This window comes from Carcharodon carcharias, chromosome 3 (genome assembly GCF_017639515.1).
Source record: "Carcharodon carcharias isolate sCarCar2 chromosome 3, sCarCar2.pri, whole genome shotgun sequence".
Lineage (NCBI taxonomy): Eukaryota > Metazoa > Chordata > Chondrichthyes > Lamniformes > Lamnidae > Carcharodon > Carcharodon carcharias.
In genome coordinates, this window is record NC_054469.1 from 30,263,749 (window position 1) to 30,285,451 (window position 21,703).

Sequence of the window (21,703 nt, forward strand, 5' to 3'; positions counted from 1 at the left end):
ACCAAGATATTATATCACTAGAATTGCTAAATCTGGGTTGGCAAAGGGTAAATTCATAATAGGAAATGGAAGGAACGTTTTCATACAGAGGGTGATAAACTCTTGGATTGATCTAGCATGCAGGATAGTAGAGGGACAGACTTTTCGGGAGGTCCAAAAGGCAATTGGATGCTGGTCTGGGAGAGTTGGAAGTTTAAAGCATCAAGCTTCAGTGGGCTGACTGGCTTTTCCTTGACCTTGAGTTTTCTTGTGTTGCATAAAACAAGATTACATCATGTGTCTGGAAATTCAACTGAGTTTTAATTCCAGTGACTTTATTTGTAATAAATGAGGATCAGCGTTTCTGATTTGTTCATTATAAGACTTCATTTAACTCATGGATTTTTTTTTTATCATCTGATGCTTTTAAAGACCTTGTCATTAAATTGTCACTTGCTAGTATGGGTGATTTGCAGTCATCAGACTACTAATTCTTGTACTTTAATCTTGTATTCATGTAGCATCTTCAGAGAGCTCCACTGCTTAGTAAAAGTCAGACAGCGTAGCATGTATTGCTAATATACTGTATAAATTATACTGCATAAATAGGCTATTGCTTCTACTAAAATAGCAGACAGAAGAATTTCCTCAGAGTGCTTTGCAATGTTAGCATGCAGTAGTTCAAGATAGGAAAGAATTACTTCAGCTTTAACATTTGTTCAAAGCAAGGCATGGGAAAATTCCCAACAACCCCAGTTAGAAACCATTCAAGTCTCAGTTCAAAATGCTTTTCTCCAATGATTTCGAAAACGGCTTCTTGGTGGGGGCTTTCATTTGTTTTTCCAATCTTGCTTTAAAACATAATTGTCAAAATTCTTAATATGAGTGCAGGTAAAAGCAAATTCAACCACAGATTTCCATAGCTCCAATGCATTGCCATTGTGTATAATCATTAAACTCCACTATATAACATCATACCTCAACTTGCAAGTGCTGATGTTCAAAGAGACTTCGGTACGCTCATACAAGGAATCTAGAAAGTTAGCATGCAAGTACTTCAAGCAGTTAGGAAATTAAATGGCATGTTGGCCACTCTGCTACATTGTTCAGGGTTTTGATGAGACTGTAGCTAGAGTACTGTGCGCAGTTTGGTCTCCGCATTTAAGTACACTTTTGCATTGGAGTGTAAAGCAAAGGTTCACTAAATTAGGATGAAGGGGTTGGCCTATGATAAGAGGCTGAGTAAATTGGGTCTATATTCTCTGGAATTTAGAAGAATGAGAAAGAATGAGAGGTGATGTTATTGAAACCTACAAGATTCTGAAGGGGCTTGATACGGTGGACACTGAGAGATTGTTTCTGCTGGTCAGGGAATCTAAAACATGGGGACACAGTCTCAGGATAAGGGGCCAATCATTTAGGACTGAGATGAGAAGAAATTAGTTCACTCACAGTGTGTGAATCTTTGGAATTCTCTACCACACAGTATTGTGGATGTTCCATCGTTGAAACCATTTATGGCTGGGATAGTCAGATTTTTGGTCTCTTGGGGAATCAAGGGATTTGGGGAGTGGGTAAGGAAGTGGAATTGAAACCCAAGATCATCCATGATCGCATTGAATGGCAGAGCAGGCTCGATGGGCCAAATGATCTACTCCTGCTCCTATTTTTTGTGTTCTCGTGGGCCTTCCCCAACGGAAGTGATGAGGGACTCCCGCTGGCTCTCCAACCAGCGCTCCCCATTGCCAAGATTAAATTCTGCCCTAAGAGTGGGAGAATTCTCCCCGGACAGTTCTCCCCTGACCAATATTTATCCCTCAACCCACGTCACTAAAAACATCTTATGTGTTCATGAACACGTAGCTATTTATGGGAGCAACAGTGCACTTCAAAAGTACTAAATTACTTGTAAACTGTTTAGGGAGGTTCTGAGATCATGAAAGATGCTATATAAATGTAAGCTTTTCTTTTGCATGGGACTTACAGCTAGCTTTGGATGCAAAATCAACCGCTTTCTAAACCTGCCCATGTCCAATTTCATCCCAAGTATGTTTCCGTCCTTAAGCAGAAAGAGCAGAATCTACCTGGCTCTGCCCATTCGCTTCATTTTCTTTCTGTTTATGCGCAGATAATGAACTGCTGTATCGCACCTCGGATGGAAATCTGGAGAGGCTGAATGTTGAAACCATGGAAATGACACTCCTGATGACAAACCAGAAATTTGTAAGCATTTCTTTGACCTTTCATCTAGAAATCATGCCAGAAAAATAGAGCACAAAGCGTGAAATTACTGTTGGGACGCACTATAAACAAATCATTTCAAGGTTTCACAAAAGTGCAATAAGTGATTGTTAAAAAAGTGAAGCTTTGTTTTATAACAGCGTGACATTTTGATGAATAATTAGTGTGTATTTTCAGTGCACCCTAGGCACTCGGTTTTGTTTTGCTTTCAGTGATCAAAAAGTTGAAGTGTAGGCGTTCAGTTACAGCTTCTGTGTACTTGAAGAAGGATAATTTCCTGTGTATGGCAATTGTAGCAAACCCATCAACACAGTGAGAAAAGAAGAATGCTTGCCTTTGTATATTCTTAGAATGCCTCAATGTGCTTTAAACCTGTTGTGTAGGCAAGTATGTCAGCCAAATTAGCAACGTTAAGATCCCACAGACAAAAATTGGATGAATGAGCTGTTTTGGTGGCATTGGTTGAAGGAAGAATGTTGATCAAGGCACTGGGATAGTGCCCTGCTCCTTTTCAGATACAGCCACAGGATCTTTTAAGTCAGTCTAAATTGCTTGCTCAAGTTTCTGTTTGAACTTTTTGACACATATGAGACGAGGCTCATCTTCGTAATGTTGCCCAACTGTATCAGCCTCAGCTCATCTGCTGCTGAAAGCCTCACCCATGACTTGGCTACCTTTAGACTTTATTATTCTATTGTACTGCTGGCTGGCCTCCCACATTCTCCCTCCATTGAAAAGTAAAAGGCGACTTAATTGAAACCTTTAAGATCCTGTGGTGTCTTGAGAGGGTGGATGTTTCCTCTTGTGGGAGAATCTAGAACTCGGGGTCGCTGTTTAAAAATAAGAGGCTGCTCATTTAAGACAGAGAAGAAGAGAAATTTTTTCTCCCAGAGGGTTGTGAACCTTTGGAACTCTCTTCCTCAAAAGGCAGTGGAGGCTGGGCCATTGGATATTTTTAAGACAGAGCTAGATAGATTCTTGATTAACAAGGGGGTGAAAGATTATTGGGGGAAGGCAGGAATGTGGAGTCAAGGTTACAATCAGATTAGCCATGAACTTATTGAATGGCAAAGCAGGCTTGAGAGGCCGAGTGGCATTCCTGCTCCTACTCCTGCTCCTAATTCATATGTTCATATGTCCATAAACCTAATGTCATCCAAAGCTCTGCTCGTCATATCCTAATGCACAGGTAATGAACTGCTCAGAGGGCGGGCGCAATCGACAGACCCCGGATCGGCTGGGAAATGGACCACCAACCGCAATCAGCCCTTGGCAGGCCAATTAATGGCTGGGTGGGGTTGGGAGGAGGACGGGCGATGATATCAACAAGAGCACGGGCGAGCGCTGAGAGAAATCTCCCTGAAGACAGAGAGCTTCCTCAGGGAGGTGCATATCTGAAAACCATGAAATAAAGTTTTGAAAATCAGAAAAGAAATGTCGAAGCATCACAATTAGGTACCTGATCATATAGATGATAAAAATGCTGTCCACAGATGTCTATTTTTATTTATTTAATAACGGAAACCTCACCCCACCCTTGGATGAGGTTTCTTGAAAAATGCAGAGACCGCCTGGCCGATTCGCCTGTCCGCCAACCATAAGGTTGAAGGGGCCACAAAAAGGTCCAAGACAATTGCACCGTTAATGGGCTTAGTTGCCCTCTTAATTGTCGGCGGGTAAGCTTCCGACTTTTGCATGCACTCGCTAAGCGAAATATCGCGCGAGCGCAGGATGATGTCAGGACACTCACCCGAGGTCTTCTCACGCTATTTTACGCTCAATCGGGTCAGACATGTGCCCGCCCGCAAGGCGTCAAATTCTGCCCCAAGTCTTGTTCACCTCTCACACCCATGGTCACAGCCTTACATTTGTTCCCAGTTAAGCATTGCCTCCATTTAAAAATTCTCATCCTTGTTTGCAAATTCCTCTTGCTCCACTCTATCTCTGTAATCTCCTCCAGATATACAACTGTCCATGATACCTGCACTTCTCTAATTCTGGACTCAGAAGCACCCTCAAATTTAATTGTTCTACCATTGGAGTCCATGCCTTCATCTTCCAAGGTCAGAAGCTCTAGAATTTCTTTCCTAAACCTCTTCGCCTCTCCACCCCTTTGCTTGTTTAAGATGCTCCTTTTTGTTCATCTGCCTTGATTTCTTATTATGAGGCCATTCAGTCCATCATGTCTGTGCCAGCTTTTCAAAAGTTCATCCCACTGCCCTGCTTTTTCTCGATAGCCCTGCAATTTCCTCTCTCGCAAGGATTTATCCAATTTCCTACTCAAAGTTAGTATTGAACCATCTTCCACCATCCTTTCAGACCATGCATTCCACATAATAACTTACTGCATAAAACATTTCCTCCTCATCTTCCTCTGGCTCTTTTGCTAATTTTCTTAAATCTGTGTTCCCTGGTTACCCATCGTCCTGCCACTTTCTCCCCATCTACTTCATCAAACTCTGCATAATCTTGAACATCTCTATTCAATTTCCCTTTAACCGTCTCTGCTCTGAGAACAATTCCAGTTCCTTTCGTTCCAGCGCATTACTGAAGCTGTTGCTGGGCTATGGAGAAAGAGCAGAAGCATTGGACTAATTGGATAGCTCTTTCAAAGGCTCAAGGACCATCTCCAAGAAGAGAGAATCCAACCAAAACCCCTTGATGTTCAATGGCATTATCATAATTGAAGTGTGATGGAATGCTATTCACTTGCCTGGATGAAAGCAGCTCCCACAACACTCAAGAAGCTTGACACCATCCAGGACAAAGCAGCCCACTTGATGGGCTCCACATTCACAAACATTCACTCCCTCCACCACCGACGCACATAGCAGCGGTGTGTATCATCTACAAGATGCATTGCAGGAATTCACCAAGACTCCTTCGATGGCACCTTCCAAACCCACGACCACTACCATCTTGAAGGACAAGGGCAGCAGATAGATGGGAACACCACTGCCTGGAAGTTCCCCTCCAAGTCACTCACCATCTTTACTTGGAAATATATCGCCATTCTTTCATTGTCACTGGGTCAAAATCCTGGAACTCCCTTCCTAACAGCACTGTGGGTGTACCTACACCACATGGACTGCAGTGGTTCAAGAAGGCAGCTCATCACCACCTTCTCAAGGACAACTAGGGATGGGCAATAAATGCTGGCCCAGCCAGCGAAGCCCACACCCTGTGAGTGAATAAAAGAAAAGGAGCCAGATTGCCCCCTCCTCTATGGTATGATTCAATCTTAGCGAGACAGCATCTTGAACAAAAGACACTTAAAATAATAATTATTTCATGATACTTCAATGAACTGAATAAAGATTATGAATTTTCAATTCATCGAGATGAGGAATGTCAGCGCTGAGGAATGTCCAATTTTTACACATTTGGGCCTGAATTTTTGCTCTCGGGTCAGGTGTGCAGTGTCGGGAGAACTCCTGGCTCCACAAGTCCAACTCCTTCAAAAGTCCCCCTCAAGTGCAGATTTTTTTTTTCCTGGGGTGTGGGGTGTGGTGGGGGCTGAGTTTTATGGGAGTTGCGTCTGTCTCCCCTGGAAAGAGTTCGTAGGCAGACACAGAGGCTGCCAGATGCACCTTGGTACAAATGACACCTTGTCCCAGCTGAAAGAAAAGAATGAAACAAAAAACAGCCCTCACACCCCCTCACCCCCCCTCCACATACACTCTCCATGTCCCACCCATGCCAACATATGCCATCTCAGGACCCCCAACCACTCCACGGCCTCTCATGCTATCCAGTGCTAACCTATGCCCCTCCACCTACCTGCATATCCCTTTGTAGCCCCTATGCCACCATAGTGCCAACTCATGCCAATCCATGCCTTTTTCCTTAGATCCCCCATGCCATTTCACCCAGTATTCACCATGGCCAGACATCAGGAACATGCTGAGTTTAAATAAAGTTCTTAAGTATATATTGATGAAATCACTATTTAAAAAGCACTCTTATTGATTAAAAAAAAACCATTCTTACATTTAACTCCTTTTAATCCCTAATAAGAACAAGCATTTGTATTCATAGTCCCACTTCAAAGAGTATATTTGCACTTGGAGCTTGCAATCAAACTGTGAACTGACAGCACCCCTGCGATAATGATAGGTTGTGAGTTCAGTCATGCATCATGAATCCTGTAATGGTAGCCCTCAGGCTTATATCAAAAGGCAGAGCAGAATAATAAGCACTGATTTTTTTCAACCCTGCAGTTTTTTCCAAATATTTAAAGGGCAGGAGATTTAAATGCCCTGACTGCTTGACGGTTCCAATCAGCTTAAGCTTTCCAATGAGTTTAGCCACTTTTTACGCACATTCATGTCTACAATCTCAAAAGGCACTTGACTCTTCCAAAAGGCATGTTACCTCTTCCAAAGGGCACCTGATGTCTCCCAAAGGTGTCATGGAACCGTATCCAAAAGTGTACCTTAGCTCTCAAAAAGGATAACCTACCTCTGCAAAGAACTCTGCTAAGTTTAGACCTTCTCCTATCAGGTCTAATGTGAAAAAGCCATATTTCACACTCCTTCTTTGTGAAAATCAAATCAAACTGAAGGCAGCTGCACTTTAACATGTGCAGCTGCCTCAGTGAACCACGGATGTCCAAAGTTTGACCTTTCGCCGTCCACCACAGGCCCCCTTCTCTCCCCCCTCCCCGCACCGCCCCCTGCAAAAATGGTGGGGGCTGCGTTGGAAGGCAGGACCTTTGGATTTGGGTCTCCTGTATCATTTTCATGAAGATGAAGAGGCTCTCCACCTGCGTAAAAGTTAAGGCCTTGGTATCGAGCGACTCCCAGGTCCCAGTGAAGCCATGCAATAAAGTCGAACTCCTTTCACTCTGACCCCATATTGGGCCATCATGGGTTCTGAGTTCAATTGCAAAAGAAGTCTCAGGTTGCAGGCAGCTCTTTTTTTCTGGCTGCCCCACCCATTGCCAACATACCGACTGGTAACTGGATTTGAAACTGTGTGAAACCAGAGCAGAGTGACAGGCAGCTTCCAAGTCAGCAGTACATGCTGCACCTGAAGCCAAGCCCCTGAGTTTTGAGACCAGCACAGTAACCCATTTCACCACCCATTCCTTGTGACATGTGATCCCTGTAACAATATTTAATTTAGCAATGATAGATGTACTTTCTTCATCTTGAACTGTAGATAAATCTCACTTGTGTGACTGCTTGAATATTTGGAAATATACCTCACAATTGGGTGTGGGCTAGCAGGCATTGGGGGCCATTTTATCAGGCAGGAAGGTGCGAGGGAGAGAGCCCGTTGCCTTTCTGACTCACCCCAATTAATTCCAGACCGGGGAAAGCTGAGGTTGGCCCTCCCACCTTTGAGCCAATTGAGGGTCTTAAGTGAACAATTAACATTGTGTGGTCACCAATATTCTACCATGGTGGGGAGGTGTCCCAAACCATCTGGACAGGAGATCATAGAAATAGCATTGGCAGCCTCCTGGCAGGTTTGGGGGTATCTGCTGATCAGGCAAGATGCCATGAGCAGCAAGGGCTGCCCCCCCACCACTGAAAGCCCCTATTCTACCCGCCATACAAACTACGCAGCTCCTCGTCCAACCAGGCAGGCCCTGGCAAGCCCACCCCACCTATCTTTACTCTGGGCCTACAAGAGCAGTACCCACTGCCGGGACTGAAAATCTGCCAGCCCTCTAATTGGTCAGCAGCTCATGGAGGCAGGCTCCTCACCTGGAAGGCCCCGGAAACCCCAGCGGCAGACAGCGGTCTGCCTAACTGACATTTAATGCTGTCGGCGCTCCCAGAAATGGTTGCCAATGGCTTTCTAGACATTGGACAGGGTCACTGCCATACCCAGTAAATCCATCCACCGTGTAGATAGTTGGATAGATTACTTCAGGGATACTTAAACCTTGCTGACAAAGAAGTGGGAGCAGCATCATTCTAATTACTTTCCCATTTGCATTATAATAATATCAATGATCATCACAGGCACTCAGGGCAAAGGGTTTACCTTTGGGCACTCTCAAATTTTGAGGTGTTATATAACTCATATTTATTTCAAATTATTGCTGCATTCCAAATTTCAGAATCAATCAAAGTTTTATGAGTTGGTCAGCGTTGGTATTCACAGCTTTCCCAAATACTGCAAGTTAATTATTATCAAATTGTTATAGCTTTTTATTAAGTAGGCGTTAATTATTTATAGTGGTGTTATCAAGCTGTCATATTTTTATAGGTGGACAATTACAATTTAGTGACAGATTAAGTAAAAGTTGATGGCCGACACTTAAAGAGAAACATTAATGTCTAAGATCAATCAAAAGGTTCTATCAAAAACGCTATTCACATTTAACCTCAAATTAATCTACTTCACTGTTCACAATACGTACTTTTATGAACAATGTAATAATAGACTTTGGTCTATATTCTCAAAGCGTAATATTGCTTGTTCTGTAGACCAAACGATTGTGATAATTGTGCAGTCTTCAGGGCAATTTTCATCTCCACTCATCTTTAGCCTGGCTTCGGCATGAGTTTTTAGTTCGCAAAAAACGTTGGCATTGGGTAGCTTTTCGCTGCACTAATTGTTTCACCTTTTTGTGCCCTGATTGGCCATTTGACCAGAACTCTCTGATTGGATAATCAGAGATTCCAGGGACGTGCTTAGTTTCAAGCCACAGCAAAAGAAGTCTCTGATTAAAACAATGGAAAGGACATGGCAGGCATAATTTTAACTCTGCTGGAGAATGGATGCAAGACTGTCCTGAAGATCGAAGTATTTGAAAAACTTTGCTAGGAAGTGACCTAATCAGTCGGCCAATCAGTTTGGAACTATAGCATTGTCTTGTAGCCAGTTGGTGTTTCACATGTAACTTTGCACAAACGTTTCCACTCTACCAGATTCTGTTAGCTCAAGTGCCATTTTAGCTAATGATGTTTCATAAAGAATAAGAAATGTTACTAATTAAGCTTTGGTCCAATTATGCTTGGTTTATTGCAACATTAAAATGGATTCCAAACCACCAGCTTTGTTGGTTGAGGTTTCCTTTCTACTGGAGTGATCCTTCCATTTTTTTGGCATTGAAACTTACAGTTATGTTTCTGAAAGGCGTTTTCAGTAAATGAAAAGCAGCACAACCTCCTCTGATTAAGGGCATTAAACAAACAGAGCTGGGGGAGGGTTAGGGTGAAGGGAGATTTAGAAATCTAAAGAGAAAAGTCGAGCTATTGGAACAGTATAGTGATGTGGGTAAAGACAAGCAGAGTGAAACAGGAAGGGGTGGAGAATTTAACAAAATTTGTGCATCAGCGAATAAGGACATTATAGGGGATCGACATAAAAAAAATGAATGCACAAAGCATCTGCAATAAGAAAGATGAAGTACTGACTCAAATGGAGATGAATGATTTAGATATAATTGCCATTACAGGAACACAGGCCATAAAATGCAGCAAGCCATTCTAAACTCCATTGACTTTGGCAAGACCATAAAGTCCCGCTGGCGTAAAATTCCACCCATGGTTACAAGGTGATCAAGGTTGGGAAATTAATATTCCAGGGCACACAATATTTTGGAAAGACAGACAAAATGGCACAGGAGGTGGGGAGGCACCTATAGTAAAGGATGTAAGGACATTAGTGAGAAAGGATCGGGCCTCTGAAGATCATGACATAGAATCTATATGGGTGAAAATTAGGAATAGCAAGAGTCATAAGACATTGGTGGGGATAGTTTATAGGCCCCTAGGAGTAGTTATACCATTGGGCAGAGTATTAAACAAGAAATTATTGGAGCCTTTAACAAAGGAAATGTAAAAATTATGGGGGACTTTAATCTTCATGTAGACTGGGACAATCAAATTGGCAAGAATGGTCTAGAAGATGAGTTTATAGAAAATTTTCATGAAGTTTCTTGGGACAGTAGGTAGTAAAACCAACTATGGGTAATACTATCTTAGGTCAAGATTGTGTAATGAAGCAGAGTTAATTAGTAATGTTGTAGTAAAAGATCCACTGGGAAATCGTGACCATAATACCATTCGATTCCATGTTAAGTTGAAAGTGACATATTCCATGCGCAAAACTAAAATCTTAAACTTAAAACAAAACAATTTCATAGGGATGAAGGGAGCACTGAGAAAGGTTGATTGGTAAATGGGCTAAAAGGTATGACAGTGAATGAGCAGTGGGAAACATTTAAAGAAACAATTCAGAATGTTCAATAAAAATACATTCCATCGAAGAACAAAAACTCAGCAAGTGGAACCATCCGTGGCTCACTCAGGAACCTAATGATGGCATTAGGTTAAAAGAAGAGGCTTAGAATGTTACAAAAAAAGTAGCAAGTCTGAGAACTCAACTTGTTTTAGAAAGCAGCAAAGGGCAACCAAAATATTGATAAAAAGGGAAAAAATAGGATATAAGAGTAAAACTAGTTAGAAATATAAAAACAGATTGTAATAGCTTTTACAAAAAGGAAGAGAGTCGCTAAAGTAAATGTTGGTCACTTAGAAGCAGAGGAGAAATTATTATAGAGAACAAGGAAATGGTGGAAGTATTGAACAAATATTTTGTGTCTATCTTCGCAGTAGAAGATACAAGTTCCATACCAGAAATAGACGATAACCTAGAGGCTAAAGAGAAATTACAGAAATTAATATCAGCAGAGATAAAGTTTTAAAGATACTTAAGGGATTAAAATCTGACAAATCCCCAGGTTTGGGATAGCTGCAGAGATAATGGGCGTGCAATGATTTTCCCAAATTCCTTAGATTTGGGAATGGTCCATTAGATTGGAAGTTGCTCAAAGTTTCACAGCTTTTCAAGAAAGGAGGGAGAGAGAAAACAGGGAACTACAGGTCAGTTATCCTAACATCAGGTGTTGGGAAAATGTTGGAACCTTTTATTAAATAAGTCTTAACAATGCACTTAGAAAAGGATAGTATGATTAGAACCAGTCAGCATAGTTTTACTAAAGGGAAATCCTGTTTGACAAATCTGTTAGAGTTTTTTGAGGATGTAACTAGTAGGGTGCATAAGGAGGAACCAATAGATGCAATACAACTGGATCTTCAAAAGGCATTCGATAAAGTGCCACACAAAAGTTTAATAGGTAAGATATAGGCTTGTAGAGTTGGGGGTAATATATTAACATGGATAGAGGATTGGTTAACGGATAGAAAACAGAGTAGGCATAAGCTGGGCTTTTTCAAGTTGGCAGGCAGTGAATAGTCAAGTGCCACAAGGGTCAGTGCTGGGTCCTCAGCTATTTTCAATTTTATATTAACGATTTAGATGAAGAGACAGAGGGCAAAATCATCCCAGATTTGCACGAATTGTGGCAACCTGAAAAGTGCAGCAGACATCCTTTCCTGATGTTCCCGAGCTTGCCTTTACAGCTCCAGCAACTGAGACCTGACAAGTTCAGAGGCTTGTCATCTGACTCAGACTGGAGTCAAACGTTCAGAGATGTGATGTGAGAAACTATGTTGTCATCATCCTCCACAAATCTAGCAGCTATGAGGGCCTCCAGAGCGTGCCTGCCTCACCTAGCTAATATGAGGGACTCATCCTCGTCATCATTGCCTCCGAAGACCTCCTCTCCCTCATCGCCATCAGCGACCTCCTCACCAAAGGAGACATGCAGCTCCTCCACCTCCTCCTCAGCCAGCTCCTCACCCCATTGCAGTGCCAGGCTGTAAAGGGTGCAGCAGGCGAGGATGATGCATGACACCCTCTGTTGACTTTATTGCAGGGCTCCACCAGACCGGTCCAGGCGCCGGAGCCTCATTTTCAGCATCCTGATGGTCTGCTCCACCAAGTTGCAAGCTGCTGCATGAGCCTCATTATACTGTCGCTCTGCTGCAGTCTGAGGTCACCACATGGGTGTCAAGAGTCACAGTCTCTGCAGGTAGCCCTTGTCCCCCAGGAGCCATCCCTGCAGCTTCTGTTGACCCTGGAAGACTTCAGGGATCTGTGACCGACTGAGGATGTAGGTGTCGTGCACACTCCCTGGAAACCGTGTGAACACCTGCAGGATGTGTTTCTGGTGGTTACATATCAGCTGCACATTCAGCAAATGGAACCCCTTGCGGTTGATGTAGTGCGCTGTGTGTTGCAACAGAGATCTGATGCCACATGAGTACAGTCAATTGCACCCTGAACCCGTGGGAAATCAGAGATCTGGGCGAATCCAATGACCCTTGTACCCTGGCTGTCCTCGTCCCAGGCGAAATGCACAATGTTGTGTGCCCTTGCCAAGATGGCATCCGTGACCTCAGGATGCATTTGTGGGTGGAGGCTTGTGAGGTCCCACAGAGGTCACCTGTGGATCCTTGAAAGGAGATACTGGCACAGTAATTGAGCACTGAGGTCGCTTTCAGGGCCATTGGCAGTGGATGTCCTCCATGTCCTCATGGCACCAAATCCTTAAGCAGGTGGCAGATGTGAGCGACCAGTTCCCTAGACATGCGCAGTCTTCGGAGACACTGGTTCTCACTCATTTTCAGGAATAACAGGCGGTGTCTATAGACCCTGGGTGTCGCACTGACAAGCAACGGCTCGCTGTTGAATGGTGCTGAACATTGTACAATTATCAGCAAACATCCCCACTTCTGACCTTATAATGGAAGGAAGGTCATTGGTGAAGCAGCTGAAGATGGTTGGGCCGAGGACACTACCCTGAGGAACTCCTGCAGCGATGTCCTGGAACTGAGATGAATGGCCTCCAACAACCATAACCATCTTCCTTTGTGCGAGGTATGACTCTGACCAGTGCAGAGTTTTGCCCTTGATTCCCATTGATTTGTTTTGCCAGGGCCCCTTGATGTCACATTCAGTTAAAGTTTGCCTTGATGTCAAGGGCAGTCACTCTCAATTCACCTCTAGAGTTAAGTCTTTTGTCCATGTTTGAACCAAGGCTGTAACGAGGTAAGGAGTTGAGTGATCTTGGAGGAATCCAAACTGGGTGTCAGTGAGCAGGTTATTGCTAAGCTTGATAGCACTGTTGGTGACCCCATCCTTCACTATACTGATGATTGAGGGTAGTCAATGGGGTGTTAATTGGCTGTGTTGGATTTGTCTTGCATTTTGTGTGCAGGACATACCTGGGCAATTTTCCAAATAGCTGGGCAGGTGCGAGTGTTGTAGCTAAACTCAAACAGCTTGGCTAGGGGCACGACAAATTCTGGAGCACAAGTCTTCAGTACTGTTGCCGGAATATTATCAGGGCCCATAACCTTTGCAGTATCGAGTGCCTTCAGCCATTTATTGACGTCACATGGAGTGAATCAAATTGGTCGAAGACTGGCATCTCTGATGCTGGGGATCTCTGGAGGAGGCCGAGATGGATCATCTATCCGGCACTTCTGGCTGAAGATTGCAGGGAATGCTTCAACCTTATCTTTTGCACTAATGTGCTGGGCTCCTCCCTCATTGAGGAAGGGGACATTTGTGGAGCCTCCTCCTCCAGTGAGTTGTTTAATTGCCCACCACCATTCACAACTGGATGTGGCAGCACTGTAGAGTTTAAGCCTGGATCCGTTGGTTATGGGATCACTTGGCTGTGTCCTATTGCATGCTGCTTACACTGTTTGACATGCAAATAGTCCTGAATTGTAGCTTCATCGGGTTGTCACCTCATGTTTAGGTATACCTGGTGCTGCTCCTGGCATGCTCTCCACTGAACCTTGTGTGTGTTTGTACAAAGAATGTAGAAAGTTAGCATGTGGGTGCAGAAAGCAATCATGTTGACCTTTCCTGCAAGTTATTCATTGCTAATGTTGAGGAAATTGCCGACTAGAAGAGTAAGTCAGAGAGAGAGAGGACAAAGAAAATGTTGGAAACTCTTGGGTTGGCTGGCGAATGTGTTCAATATGAACATGTGTCCATAGTATAGTCCTCACCAAGTATGACAGTCAGGAGGCCTGAACTAATTTTCTGCCCCAGACCTCACTGAGGAGGCAAATTACTGCTGACAGCTTGAGCCAATTGCAGGGGGAGAACTTTTTAAATTGTTTTTTTCATAAGTCAAGGATTATGAAACCAAAATTGAAATGTGATAGTGGCAGTAACAACAGAAACAGAGAATTTAAGGTGGTCGCGGGTGAGTGTGGGGGGGGTTGGGGGGGGGGGGGGGGGGGGTGTGTGTGTGTGTGTGTGTGTGTGTGTGTGTGTGTGTGTGTGTGTGTGGGTGTGTGTGTGTGTGTGGAATTCCCTTCTCAAAATACCGTGGGACAACATGTAGTGCCTGACTGTGCTGAAATAAAAAGGGCAGAATCCTTTGAGCATCTTTTAAGTGGAGATGCCAGTGGCTCTGCAGCAACCGGAGACAGTGCCATCTTGTTTCCAGTCATTGGAGAGGAAGGAGAAAGATCAGATTCCATGGGAAAATATGAATGACTAAATTAAAAAATGAGTTTTTTAAATTTTGGCAAGAAAACAGGGCCAGATGGATTCTATCCAAGCTTATGGAAATGAGGGGTGAGGTGCAAAGCTTGTGGCATAAATTTGTCACAGTTCATTAAACACACAGATAGCTCCAAGACCTCTTGAAAATAGCTCATCTAATTGCAGAATATAAAGAAAGGCAGAAACTTGATCTTGAAGCCTGTTACTGTGGATGGGAAAATGCTGTAGTCTCAATATAACTGTGGATCAGGAAGGAATTTCAGCTCAATTTAAATACATCCACTTGGAGAAACCTGACGTTTCCTCCAACTGTGTCTGTTTGCCAAAACCAGCATGGTAAGGGAATGCCATGCTTTGGCTGGCTGTGATCATGAGCTGAGTTTTTAGGTTGGTGGGCGGACTGGCGTGCACCCAACCCATTTGGACACGAAATTGCATGATATTTCGGTCAGTGGGCGGGCGCGTGCACAAGTCTGAAGCGTGCCTTGCACAATTAAGAGGCCAATTAGTTTAATTAAAGTTGCAACTGTCTCCGATTTCTCGTGGTCCATCCAACCTTATGGTTGACAGATGGGTGAATCTTCCAGGTGGACTTTACATTTTTCATGAAACCTCATCCAATGGCAGGATGAGGTTTCCATTATTAAAATAAAAAAAGAAAAATCTATAGACAGCATTTTTATCCTGTATATATTCAGGTCACTGATTGTGATGCTGATTTTAAATAACTTTATCTAACTGTTTTAAAGTCTTCATCTCCCTGAGGCAGCTCTCTGCCTTCAGGGCGCTTTCATTCAGCACTTGCCCACGCCTTTGCTTAACATCAGCGCCCTCCCTTCTCCCACCCCCACCCCGGCAGTGCTGAGTATTCCAGCACGTGTTTCACGGTTGCTGGCCATTAATTGACAAGCCATTGCTAATGTTGAGGAAATTGCCGACTAGAAGAGAGAGAGGACAAAGAAAAAGATCGCGTCAGTCCACTCACCTAAAAATTCTGCCCCATGTCTTTAATGAATAGGACCCGTATGATCACTCCTAACGTGTGTTTTGTGCAAAATATTGCCCGTTAGGGAATAGCTCCCTAGATTAGCTGAGTTGGTGATGAGACGTGAGGACTTTATCCAAATTTTCATCGTAATATTTCACTGAGGCTCAACGTCAAGTTTTGTCTGAGACCACTTCTGTGAAGCACCTCAAACTGTTTTTGCCGCATTGAAGGCGATATATAAATGCAAGTTGTTGTTGTTGATTCATAAGACCATAAGACTTAGGAGCAGAAACAGACCAGTTGGTCCATCAAGTCTGCTCTGCCATTCAGTGAGATCATGGCTGATCTGAAAATCCTCAACTCCACTTTCCTGCCTTTCCCCCATACCCCTTGATTCCCTTACTGATCAAAAATCTGTCTATCTCAGCCCTGAATGTGGATGTTAAATCTTCTCCTTGATTTCTTTGAGGATTTTTAGTGCTTGGGTGCAAGATGCTCATGTGGTGCTTCCAGTAGTTGTTTGCACCTTGAATGGCTCAGGTAATGTGTACATCCTTCTTACACTGGGCTCGGACAATGGCGTAGTCCAGCATGTGCTGGTCCTTGTACTGGGCTTGTTTCCACATTGTCCTGTATTTATCTTTCTGATGAAAGATTGTGTTTGTGATGGTGAGCCAATGTTCAGTATGCTTGGCGAGGAGGAGGAGGAGGAGGCCTATGACATTTGATTTCCCCATTCCTTCTTTCCTGAGGGTGCAATCTCATAATATTGAACCTTAATGACTTCAAACCTTAGCTATGGCTCTTATTTTCTCTCTGGCAGTAGGTGTTGACAATGAAGGATGGGTGTACCAGTGTATTCCCCGATATCTACCCGCTGAACGCTGTTTTGGTGTAGTTGCGTCCAATTCTGGCATTAAAATCTTTCAGGTGAATCAATTTGTCCTATTTTGGGACGGCTGCCAGTACAAAATCCAGATCTGCATAAAAGAGGTCTTTGGTTTCATGAGTAGAATCGAGTGTGGGAACAGAAGCACTGATGAACGTGACCCATTGGTTGCCACTAAGCTGAAGGCAAAAGGTTATGAGGAGTTTGTTCATGCTAGTTGGAAGCTCTGTCAGTATATCTGTGATTCTATTTTTGATGGCAAACTCAACTCCATGGATGCCACAATCTTCCTCTGGTTTCCCCTTCCTGAAGAAAGTGCATCCTCCTCTTCCCTCTCTAATCTGGTTTTCTGCAGGCAGTCAAGTTTCACTGAGAGCAGTGACATTGATATTATACATCGAAAGGACCTGAGAAACGATGGCTATTCTCCTTTCAGGACATTCATCATTTTGATTGTCCATAATGGTGTGCACACTACAGGTACAGAAATTCATACATTCTTTTACTTGTGTGTGTTTGCACTCACAAAAATGGAGGACCCACCATGTGTAGTTTCTCAGTCGGGACAGTTTGGGACAGACTAAATTTGAGGCACCTTTTCCAGCCCCTTCCACAAGTGAGGTGAGCAGAAAGAACCCTAAAGAGAATTGCTCAGCTGTGGATGCTGCTGTCAGGAACCTACTTCACCCCAAATCCAAGAGTTTAGCAGTCATGAGGTATCTGCCACCTCAGTGCAGACTTATGACTAGAGACCTCCAGGTTCCAGCCTTGTCTCCGACGTCACTCATCCATCACTGTAGGGCTTTATGATGTCCCTGGCAGAGGACTGCGCATGTCATCTTTTAACGTGAAGAAGTCAGTGTGCAGTTGACAATTGCATAATCTTGGTGGTTTGGCAATCTTCATCCAATGGCATGGCAAGACATGTCAATCACACTGCAGTCTTCATTCACCTTCACTGCCATTGATGTGCACATGTACCTCAACACTGGAACACAGTGGGGAAGTGATGCGGACAGGAAGCAAAAGGAGGAGTAATGAGAGAAATCAAAGGTCCATACAAGCCACTGTGAGAAGTTAGCTAGATAGTTACTTGGATGGGGAAGCATGAAGAAGCATAGTCCAGCAGCCCCGGAGTCTGGGGAAGACCTCCCCACCAAAACAGCGTTCAGCGGGTAGATATCGGGGAATACACTGGTACACCCATCCTTCATTGTCAACACCTACTGCCAGAGAAAAATAAGAGCCATAGCTAAGGTTTGAAGTCATTAAGGTTCAATATTATGAGATGGCAGTTTCTTTGCATAGATAGCAATCAAATGGCCTGTTTGTTAGCAATGTGTAGACATTCAGGAGTAGACCAGCACCATCTCTGCTGGCCTTTGAGCAAAGACTTTTTAAGAATCAACAAAGACACTAAAAAGCTGAAAGGGTCTGAAAGATTCTGAAAGGGTCAGAGGGTCAAAGGCTGAGGGACCCATTATGAAAGAGCCAAAGGAAACTTTCTCATTTTATTTCTAGTCAAGGGGCCAAACTCCTAGCTGATGATTCACATGACACTCTGTAATCTCTTCCAGTGTCATGACCAGAGATGTACCTGTTCAAGTGCTAAACATTCACTTTTTATGTCCAACTAACTGAGCCTCCAAACCACAGCAGAGCCAGCTTTCAGCAGACATATCCCAACACTTATGCTGGAGTTGGGGAGTGGTGGGGAGGCAGGAGAATGGGATTGATGTTGATAGTACATAGTTTGTGGCGGGGGCCAAAGATGATAGTTTTGGTCTTCCAACTGGTTAAATGGGATAAACTGGAGCTGTTAGGTAAGCAGTAGGGTGGTGAAGAGGCTGAGCTGGGTATCATTAGTATACACATGAAGTGGCCCCATGTTGCTAATGGGAAACATGTTGGAGAACAGGAGCGTGAATAAAGACATGCTAAAGCACTTTAAGACCAACAAAGTGCTCTGGAAGCGTGGTCCCCATTGTAATGTAACAGCAGGCAATTTGTGCATGGCAAACTTCTACAAACAACAATGAAGAGATGACAAGATCATTTGTTCTTATTGATGTTGAGGGATAAATATTGATTCAGAGACCAGGAATAATTCCTCTTCCCTTCTTTGAAATATTGCCATCAGATTTCTTATGTCCACCTGAGAGGGCAAAGGGGGCTTCGGTTCAGCATGTTATCTGAAAGACAGCAACTCCAACAGTGCAGCAGACCCACAGTGCTACACTGAAAGTTTCAGCCTTGATTTTGTGCTCAAGTGTCTGAAGTGGGGTTGGAATCCACAACATTCTGCCTGAACCATAATATCGTTTGTGACTTTGGTTGGCGCTGTTTCTACACTATATGATTGGAAATAAAATGGACAGGAGCAATGTGAATACAAAATTGCTTGCATAAGAGGAAACAGAGGGTAATGGTCAATGAATATATTTCAGGCTGGTGGAAGGCTTGTAGTGGAGTTCCCCAGGGGTCAGCGTTGGGACTTTTGCTTTTCTTGATTAATGATCTAGATCTTGGTGTGCAGGGGACAATTTCAAAGTTTGTGGATGATATGAAACTTGGAAGATTGTAAACTGTGAGGAGGACAGTGGAACTTCAAAAGGACCTCGACAAGTTGGTGGAGTGGACAGATGGGCGGCAGGTGAAGTTCAATACAGCGAAGTGTGAGGAGATGCATTTTTGTAGGAAGAACAAGGAGAGACAATATAAAATAAAGGGTACAATTCTTAAGGGATGCAGAAGATATATATGTGCATAGATCATTGAGGGTGGTAGAACAGGAGAGAGCAGTTAATAAAGCAGACAGTATCTGGGCTTTATGAATGGGGAGATGGAGTACGAGAACAACAAGGTTATGCTGAGCTTATATAAGACACTAGTTAGACCTCAGCTAGAGTATTGTGTACAGTTCTGGGCACCACACTATAGAAAGGATGTGAACACATTGGAAAGAGTGCAGAAGAGGCTTACTAGAATAGTTCCAGGGATGAAAACTTCAGTTATGAAGATAGATTAGAGAGGTTGGGACTCCTTGGAGAGGAGAAAGCTAAGAATCATGAGGGGGTGGATTTGGTAGATTGGGAGAAACTGTTCCTGCTTGTTAAAGGATCAAGAGCAAGAGGGCATAGATTTACAGTGATTTTCAAAAGAAATAAATGTGACATGAGAAAATTTTTTCACACAGTGAGTGATTTGGGTCTGGAAAACACTGCCTGGAATTGTGGTAGAGGCAGGTTCAATCGAGGCATTCAAGAGGGCATTAGATGATTATTATTTAAATATAAACAATGTGCAAGGGTACGGTGAAAAGGTGGAGAATGGCACTCAGTCATAATGCTCATTTGGAGAGTCGGTGCAGACACGATGGGCTGAATGGATCTCCTGCAGTGATGTCCTGAAACTGAGATGACTGACCTCCAACAACCACAACCATCTTCCTTTGTGCTAGGTATGACTCCAACCAGCAGAGAGTTTTCCCCCTGATTCTCATTGACTTCAGTTTTGCTAGAGCTCATTTGATGCTACACTCAGTCAAATGCTGCCTTGATGTCAAGAGCAGTAACTCTCACCTCACCTCTGGAGTTGAGCTCTTTGTACATGTTTGAACCAAGGCAGTAATGAGGTCAGAAGCTGAGTGGCCCTGGCGGAAACCAGAGTGTCAGTGAGCAGGTTATTTCTAAGCAAGTGTTTTTGTTAGCACTGTTGAGTCCATTATTTTATTGGTATTCAAGAGTAGACTGAGGGGGCGGTAAATGGCCAGGTTGGACTTGGCCTGTTTTTTGTGTACAGTTCATACCTGGGCAATTTTCCGCATAGCCGGATAGATGCCAGTGTTGTAGCTGTACTGGAACAACTTGGCTAGGGACGCGGCAAGTTCTGAAGCACAAGTCTTCAGTACTATTGCCAGAATACTGTCAGGGCCTCTGGCCTTTGCAGTATCCAGTGCCTTCAGCCGTTTCTTGAGTGAATCAAATTGGATGAAGATTGGCATCTGTGATGCTGGGGACCTCCATTGAAGGCCAAGATGGATCATCCACTCGGCACTTCTGGCTGGGGATTGCTGCGAATGCTTTGGCTTTATCTTTTGAACTGATGTGCTGGGCTCTCCCATCATTAAGGATGGGGACATTTGTGGAGCCTCCTCCTCCAGTGAGTTGTTTAATTTTTCACCACCATTCATGCCTGGATGTGACAGGACTGCAGAGCAAAGATCTGATCCATTGGTTGTGGAATCGTTTAGCTCTGCCTATCAATTGCTGCTATGCTGTTTGGCACTCAAGTAGTCCTGTGTTGTAGCTTCACCAGGTTGACATCTCATTTTATGTATGCCTGGTGCTGCTCCTGGCATACCCTCGTGCACTCTTCATTGAACCAGGGTTGATCCCCTGTCTTGATGGTAATGGTAGAGTGGGGGATATGCCGGGCCATGAGGTTGCAGATTGTGGTTGAGTATGATTCTGCTACTGTTGATGGCCCACGGTGCCTCATGGGTGCCCTGGTTGACTTGCTAGATCTGTTTGAAATTTATCCCAATTAGCACGGCGGTAGTGCCACAAAATACGAGTGTGTCCTCAATATGAAGACGGGACTTCATCTCCACAACGATTGTGTGGTGGTCACTCCTACCGAAACTGTCACGGACAGAGCACCTGCGGCAGGCAGGTTCATGATGATAAGTTCAAGTATGTTTTTCCCTCTTGTTGGTTCCCTCGTCACCAGCCGCAGACCCAGTCTAGCAGCTTTAGGACTCGGCCAGCTTGGTCTGTGGTAGTGCTACCGAGCCACTCTTGTGATGGACATTGAAGATCCCACCCAGAGTACATTCTGGACCCTTGCCACCCTCAGTGCTTCCTCCAAGTGGTGTTTAACATTTTAACATGGAGGAGCACTGCTTCATCAGCTGAGCAAGGGCGGTATGTGGTAATCAGCAGGAGGTTTCCTTGCCCATGTTTGACCTGACGCCATGACACTTGGGGTCCGGAATTGAGGACTCCCAGTGCAGCTCCCTCCCAATTGTATACCACTGTGCCGCCACCTCTGCTGGGTCTGTCCTGCTGGTGGGACGGGACATACCCAGGAATGGTGATGGTGGTGCCTGGGACATGATCTGTAAGGTATGATTCCGTGAGGATGCCTATGTCAGGCTGTTGCTGACTACTCTGTGAGACAGCTCTACCAACTTTGGCACAAGCCCCCAG

General features: G+C 44.0%; 1 protein-coding gene across 1 annotated transcript in view; it reads left to right on the plus strand.

The window, feature by feature from the left end:
- dpp6a (dipeptidyl-peptidase 6a) overlaps positions 1 to 21,703 on the plus strand; it is a 1,248,500-nt gene that overhangs the window by 821,859 nt on the left and 404,938 nt on the right. Inside the window, exon 4 of the mRNA XM_041184706.1 lies at positions 2,108 to 2,202. Coding sequence (XP_041040640.1) covers positions 2,108 to 2,202 — 95 coding nt within the window. The remainder of the gene's footprint in view (positions 1 to 2,107; positions 2,203 to 21,703) is intronic.